We start from the raw sequence: 8,709 nt of genomic DNA, 5'->3' as shown, positions 1-8,709 counted from the left end.
TAGGGAAATGAATATTAAAATATTACGTATTCAGAAATAAACAATCAAGAAATTTATTTCGAAACTAATATTTTAGTGCCTTGGTCTCATCATCATTCGAATTGTAAATCATTTAATTCGATATCGTCAGTCCACTTGGATAACTAACGGTGTTGATAACTGTGTCGTGTTATTTAGATTCCTATTACATTCCTTAGATAGTTATCCTATTTTTTATACCTCATTTTAAGATGCAGAGAACTTTCTAGAAGAAGCTCTATTGTATCAACCAAGATATATAAACTCTACATAAAATCGCTTCGAATATCTAACGTGATAAAAGTATCAATCTCGTACGGACTTTAACAAATCAATAATTTGTTTTAAAATTCTTTTCGCCCTAAGGCGTTATGTTTATATTCAATTGGAGTAATATGATCGATAGAATTTGATCAATTTCCTATAGCTGCCGTAAATTTATAAATATTCAATAATGTTTTGATTACGATGACATATAAAATGACACATATCACTCCACACTTGAGTGAGTGATCACCATTAAAGTTTTCGCTTGGGTAGACTTGAACACCTTTTGCCTTAACGCCATACCGAAGTATATAATATTGCATCATCTATCTAGTTAAGCCATTCAACTGCTACAATCTATGTATTACAAGAGTTCAAATTTTATAAGATGATGTACAAAATTAGCGTAGATGACAAATACCAACTGAATAATATAATATTTTGGCAATGCAAATGTATCGAAATAGACTTTTATAAAGATGCTAAACAGAGAAACGAAATGTTTAATACAGTTACGTAATCTCGATTAAGAAGAGTGGCTAGTGATACATTTAATTTTTGCAATAAAGGATGACTAATAATCTTAAACATTGAAGTAATGCGCTAGGTAGCAAAGCTTAATAATTAAGTACCAAAAGAGTTTATCAGTTATATGCAATGGTTAATCGATATGCTGTGCACTTTAAAAAATAATAAACCTATTTTTAATATAAAAATAATCAGTTCGTTTGATTAATAAGATAAATTTTTAATGTTGATAGTAACATTTCAATTGCTACGTAGTCAAAAATAGATATTGCATTGGCTTATGAAGGAAAATGTAACAATAGGAAGTGGGACGCCTTAGCGTATTAGTAACGCTGTTTAGTTTTAAGTTAATTTGACGGATTTTTTCAATAATTAATGCTTTATAGATAATAGCACTATCCCTGTTTATGTCTAAGCAATCCAGTCTAAATGAATCTGATAAATATTGTCTAGCCAAGAAATCGAATAATATCGTAGCAATGATATTACTATTTGTTTGAAACACCTAGGATGCACCTTTATTTCTATCTAGATAATTATACACCAACTAAGCACTAAGTGCCTTCCATTGGGAATCCAATAAGTCACTTCAAGCAGAATAAATAATGAATGAAATCATTTTTAAACAAGATTAATTGATATATTGATTGATAAATTGGCTTATCTAACTATTGATGAATAAATATCAAACTTTATTCTAGTAGATATAAAATATCGTATTAGCGCATTAGTTTATTATTATATTCAGTAATTTTTATTTGCATGTACTCATATTGACCTTTTAATCCTATGAACTATCGTAATACAGCAAATTCTTAGCAATAATGTAATTTAGATTGATATACTGGACACAGTAAAATAGAGAAACAGTCAACTTCATATCTACTGTCCACGAAAAACCTTTTATAAAGTATTTCTTTATCTTAAAACGTGTAGTAAGTTCATCGCGATAATCTCTATAATTCATCAAAATTTAATTCATCAAATCTTCATTTCCAATCACAGAATTACAGCTGCCAGAATCAGAATTCAACTAAGGAGTAAGACCAAATCAATTATTATTTAATAGCTCTATATCCTATATAGTATGTTTCCTGTCGTTTTGTTAGCACTATAACACTGTGAAAATTAATAAGCTGAAAATTAAAACACACTATTCTTAGTGTTAATTTTTTACTACGCCTATTAACACATTTCAAATAAATTTAACTTGTACTGGTATTCCATTGTTAATAATGTATCATGTAGTAAAAATTTTTGACGGCATATTAATATTATATTTTACGTTGACGTCTTCTATTGCACTTAATGCAGGTAGCAGTATCGAATGGCCAAAGTGTAAATGAAATAGAAATAAACAATAGGCCATAAATAAATGATGTAATTCTTAGATCAACTTCCTACCCTCTGTTCTGACGTATAGTCATAAGTTCTCTATAGCATCCAGACATAGTCATTAATTTTCACTTGAATTCGTGTAGTAAATATTTGTTAAAGCTATACAAAAATTCTTATAATCATGAAAGAATATCCAATTTGACTAATATAGTGTACAAATTTCATGATAGAAATTTACACTTATAGTAGTGATTAAACTTTACTGATACGTTTTGCATTTTAAAGTATTGGTCCATGTACTCCAACGTTATAAATCATTTATGAAGATACTTCAGTTGAAAGGTGGTACCTACGTATTATAATTTTGTTATAATTTGATTTCAGATATCCAATCAGACTATTCTTTAGCTTGCAGAATTGATGATAATTATGAACTATCTGCGTAACATGAAATGTTATGATTAGTGTCGCCGTCGTAGGTGCAGGATATTGATGTTAGCAGAATTTTGTCACATATTGTCTGAGCGACGAATTAAAGTTTAAAACAGTTGAATGATTTATTTTATTGTGCTGTAAGATGCTTAATGATTACCATATACAATTACCTCTGATAGAAAAATAAAGCACAAACATAGAGATATTTCAGTTCCCAAGACTAACATTAACGCCACATCCTTAAGGCTAATAATTCGGATTGCTAAAAGTAGCGCTCAGTACTGTGGCATATATTCATTACTCAAATCATACCAGCTTTATTGTAAATCTAGTTTGTAGCCACTTTCTAACCAAAATAATCTACTACATAATTGAACTCTAGCAGCAAATAGCTAGGCGATAATTAATTGATGAACTTACAGCACTTGATATTAGTCAATAATCTCTGTAATAATGCTTAAAATGATATATTTAATAATTAAGCCATGTAGATAATAGAGATTTTTGTCAGAATAGGCGGATCTCTACTGAATTTTTAAACTCATTAAATCAGAGCGAGAGAAGTAATTATATTGATAAGGCTATTATAGCAATGTTTAGAATTCTGATGAAGATCATCTGTAAGAGTGTCATAAAGATAAAATATTCCAAAAGGAGCTGAAATAATACCATGCTTGAATGCTTTCAAATGAATATAATTATATTACCTAATATCCGAAGCAATTCCATTTCCTAGATATCCGTATTTATGTAGAGCATGTTGCTAATAATTTATTACTATCATAATATAGAAACCATTATTAAAATAGTAAGTTTTCCTTCTGAATGTCCTTGTTTTCTTAGCTGTTGAATTATCTGCAAATTTATTGCAAAGCGAAGATTCATGCTAAAATTTAATCTATTGCTTTGCCATAAGAAAATTTAGCTATTGTTGAAGAGTACCGGTATTATTAATTTGTCCGCAGTTAAATCATAATAATTTTCATTTTGTATCTCAACACTCTTACGCAGGTAATGATTTAAAAATTGGCATTCTTATATAATAGGACATGAACGCTTTATATTACGAAATAGAAACAATATTACTTATCATTAAGAGCAATACTGGTTACCGGTTATCTTTATAAATTTAACGACAGCATTATATCTAGAAAGTGATAATTAATTAATAACGCTACTAATTAATTATTGCGTGGCATTAACTAGAAAATATTAGCCCGCATTTCGAAATTTTCGATTGCTTATTTTACGTCGATGAGTTTTATGCTGCATAACGGTTAGCTGTTTCAACGTATCATGTCTAATAGTAATCATTCTTGAGTTAGAAACTAAACTGGATTCCTTCTAGTTTGATTCTATGCTAATTTCAGCTATATCAGTTCACTATTTATATGATGTTATCTGTTAAAAGAATATGACTTGCTAGCATTTTTATTGCTCTCATCTCTATTTATTCTACTACTTTTGTTCGCGGAGAGCTTATTTACAATTTAATCCGTCTGAAAATATAATTAGCCGAAAATTTAAATATAGCGCACGCCTAATGTGTCGCATCAATTAAACCAATTAGTCTTTATCGTTGCAGATTTTAACACTTTTGTCTATATAAAGGCAGAATCAAAGCGTGATTACGGATTTAGAATATTAAAATTTCGATTTAACTTTCTTAAATAGGCTCTAATTTTAATGAGCATTTCACCTCGAACATCAAGATTAAAGCACCGATTAAGGTCAGTTTAAATTCTTAGATGTTGCTTAATATTACTTAGCTTGATGTAAGGCGAGTAATTCTCCTCATACTAGCATAAGGAAGCTATACTACAATATTATAAAGTCATTCTTTTAAAAGTTCAAATCTTTTCGCGTATTAATAAAGTGATATATGTCCTCTGAAACTAATCTGTTTACGCTCTTACCTATAGCTAAAGTTAGTAAAAATTTATCCAACGTAGTTCACAAATATAACGCTTCAGCTTGAGCTTACCATTATCAGGCATAAGACTCGTTATGATACTTTTAAGGCAAAGACTATAGTTTTTATTATCAAAATACGATTAAATAAGTTCATAGTTACTACCGTACCCTTCTTATAATCAATCATATTAAAGTTATACAAGCAACTACTTTCTATGCGGAAAATAGATTTATTTTAAGTTTGTATCAGTTGAATATAATCCCACAATTTATCCCTAAATGATTAGTAAATTTAGGCTTTTAAATTCCATAACTTTAAAAACGCACGATTCCGAAATGTCTATTTCATTAATAGTAATTGAATGCAAATTACTAACATGCACTAAGATTTTACTATGTTTATCGACCGATAGCAAAGAACAAATACCATTGATTAGGCCGATTCAAAATTTCAGAAGTTCAATTTTTAATAGCATACACCTATGATTGAGTCACCTTGCAAATGACAGAATAGAGATATTCAGAAATGAATTTCATTATTCTTACTATAGCTAGACTTCAAACCCACAATGTTGAAAATATGCTATTCCGAGAGTTATTACTAAAATTTTTACTTCTATATATTTATACTTGTGCTCTGAAATACTAAGAAATAATATGATAATGATATAAAACAACGTGAGAGTAAAAGTAGCCCCCACCTACAGACAAAATTACCCATTTTACTGGAATATAGAGGGAATATACATAATCAGTGTAACATTACCAATTTATTAGTAGAGGAAACTAATAAATCAGCTGGTCTTATACTATGTATGACATGTTATAAGAGAAAAGTAACGGCAATTTTGATGGTAATTATCTATTAGTTATGGTATAAGCTGCAGGAGATAAATTTACGGCCTATTGGCGATGTTAGATAATGTGAAATGACGTGAGATTCCTATTCGTCACTGAGATGAACATATACCAATAAATATAATACAATAACTACTATTAAAAAGATTTTGGGAAAGTATGCTACAATAACAGAGGCTATTAACTATCATACGGGTTTATTTATATAAGACAGTGTAATATTGTATTCTAAGTTGATGATATATTTAGTAATGTCTACCGTAGGCGTTGTGTTCAACATGTGATAGATATTCTCGTTCGAGGCTTAAGCATTAAATATAGCTAGCTTAGTAACTGTAATCCTTTTGAAGAGGAGTGCTACAGTGCTCACACTAGAGCTTCACATGAAAGATGTAAACTAGTCTGTATTTGAGATGCTAATACTGAAGTGTGTAGTAAGTAAGGTGCTAAGACTGTAAACGCGGAAAAGTATTAAGCGAGTAGTCTAGTATAGTAAGAAAGTTCTTTCTCGTTAGAGGTCCTCAGCTAATCGGTTACGTTGTATCTTCGTAAACGAGGTTTTGTTCAATAAATCTTATATTTTCTAAAGTTTTGAAGATTTTTTATCTATCAACCTCACAATTTATGATCCCAGCTAGCAAAATAATGCACAACAGTATTTTTATACTGGGTAGTTGACGATCATAATTCATATACTGTACTTAGATACACGTACATATACAGTAAATAAGATAGGTATATTAGAATATTATCGCAATATAGTTTTATTGACAGTATCACAAATTTGACCTATTTCTTCTTATTGGTATTATTCTTCCTATGGTAATTTAATTTACAATATACTAATAGATATAGAACTTAAAAATTACCTACTGTGTCCGCGAGAAATTCTAGCAGTCATCAAGCACGAAAGCTGAGATTGCCCAACTGTCAAGAAATTTTTTCTCTATATTGGCAGTCGAATCTACTTTTGTACAATAAAGTTTAGCAAGCTAAACTTTATTGTTGTACAAACTACAGCAATAGCTTTCAATTTAACTTGCATAATCTGTTAGTTACACTAGTCTAATTTAGATTAAGTCTGAATAGAAATGGAACATGTCTATTTCAAGGCTCTATTATTAAAATAAATAGCCTCATGATCCAAAATTTAAATCAACGGAACAAAAATAAATAAAGCGAAATTCAAGAATCGATTTTATAACATCATCTTTATTGCCTTCACATCTTGCAGTCTACATATTTGATCGCAGTAAGCAATCATACTTTGAGGGAGTAAATTGGATAGTTCTGCTTACTTAAATCAACGATTGATAGCGAGAAAAATTATAGATTTTCTTCAATAAAAACTTCGCAACCACCTATAATAACTTGTTCTCTGGTAGTTTCATCAAACATGCTACCGCCAGGACATAAATCAGGCAACATACCACATTCAGTCGCTGGATTGGGTGCTGGCATACAGCATTTCTCGTCTATTTTTTCAAGATTCAAAGGTTGAAGACGCGCATATAAAGTTTTTCCAAATTTTAAGAAATTATTAACGTTGTCAGCTTCAATCAATCCTGTATAGTAAATGATACATATCAGCGATAAATCAAAAATATTAATTATACGACTGCACCTACATAAATTAACTATAAAATTGTAAATGTTAGCTATATGTTAAATAATATCCATCAGGAATCGGAATTATCAAGCAAACTCTGCTTAAGATTGATAAATTACTTCTTAGAATGTACTGTATGCTTTACTATATATGGATACATATTTCTTATGACAATACGTATAAATAAATACATACATATATAAAAGAAATGGATTTAAAAATGTAAGGGTGCTAAATTGAATTTACAACTGCAATATACCGAAAGTATTTAATGAACACGTCGAGTGAAGATGTCATTTCAAATCACGTAAAGGCCTTGGTAACTTTTAAAGGCTACATTGCTGCCTCTATGATATAACAAATTAATCTAATCAAGCATTGCGTAAGTAATCTTGATGGATGAATTTTTAACCAGTAAGGTTTTCGATCCTCTAACTCAAGATTTAAGTTGTTAAACAGAATAATTCCCTAATTTGATTATCAAGACCGCTTTTTAACCTTAAAAGTAACATTTTTCAAGTCTGTCAATCGGAGAATATTACACTCCTTTTCTCCTCATAGGAACAGTTGGAAACGATCAAGATAAACTGGATAATTATACTAACTTACTGTAAACTCTAGATTAATCATTCCATAAAACTTATACATAAAATGATTAAATATTCCTTTACAATATTCTACCCAGGAATTAAGAATCATGTCAGTATATGACTCCAATAAAGAACTTATTTACTATCATCTATATTTAGTCTTTTAGTATAACTGACTGTTATACGTCCTATGTGCTTTACTTCGTATTATTACTAGTGCAAACTCCCGTCGCTTTGCTGACGGTTTACGATAATGTGCTCATTTAACAGATAGTATTACCATTTGTCGTAGACCTGTCAGAGGTTCAGTAACTTTATACCGTGTACTGTGTAGTAGTAACGACTACAGCATTTGTACATTGGTTGATAAAGCCTGAGTATATGACATATACTGATATACATACCGCATTTCTCTAATCTTACAGTAACTCTCCATTTTTAGCTATTTAACAGAGGTTCTGTAACTTTATACCGTACCGTGTATACTGGAAATTAAATGAAAGACTATGCCGTACTCATATTTTAAATTAAACTAATATCAATTTGTAAGAGATATTTCTAATGAACGATTAATAACATGTTATAAAGAAATGAGACAAAATTTGCTATCCATAAAATGGAATGGCCAAACACTGCTAATTTTTTTCTCTAATACAGATAGTAGCAAATGCATAATTAAACAAACAGAAAAATACAGTTAATTAATAAGTTTTATTAAACCATCTTGAAATTGAATTGGAAATTCATTATCAAGGCAACTACTCATGGAAACCATATCCAAGTTTACCTCGTCTGGAATAATAACAACTAGTAAGAATTTAGCAGTAATTATGACTTATACTTACGGTCATCAAATTTGCTATAAGATGGCTCTTTGTTGAAATCAGAAATGAGATTTACATCAACTGATCGGCGACGCTTGAGTGGACAGTCATCAAAGGGGACGTTCAATTCACATTCTGCCCAATAATCTAAAATCTGTAGCCTCTGATCGCCGCATACGTGAATAGTAGGCGGGATTTCATTAAAGATGATAAAATCCGTTCCTTCAATGACAACGACTAAGCCAGCCAAAAAGGCAATCAACGATAAAACATTCAATTTGGCCATTCTTATATGCCTATAGTAACTAGAGTAGATGAAATAGCAATG

At 30.1% G+C, this 8,709-nt stretch overlaps 1 protein-coding gene across 1 annotated transcript; it reads right to left on the bottom strand.

The window, feature by feature from the left end:
* Window positions 1–6,684: 6,684 nt before the first annotated feature.
* TRIADDRAFT_64323 (uncharacterized protein) lies at window positions 6,685–8,667 on the bottom strand (the record flags this gene model as incomplete). Its single annotated transcript, XM_002117036.1, has 2 exons — window positions 6,685–6,923; window positions 8,403–8,667. The coding sequence occupies 2 exons, from the start codon at window positions 8,665–8,667 to the stop codon at window positions 6,685–6,687; spliced, it is 504 nt and encodes a 167-aa protein (XP_002117072.1).
* Window positions 8,668–8,709: the final 42 nt, after the last annotated feature.

The sequence above is a fragment of the Trichoplax adhaerens genome, genomic scaffold, assembly GCF_000150275.1.
Source record: "Trichoplax adhaerens TRIADscaffold_21 genomic scaffold, whole genome shotgun sequence".
In the NCBI taxonomy this organism is placed as follows: domain Eukaryota; kingdom Metazoa; phylum Placozoa; class Uniplacotomia; order Trichoplacea; family Trichoplacidae; genus Trichoplax; species Trichoplax adhaerens.
This window is presented reverse-complemented; position numbering and strand designations above follow the sequence as displayed.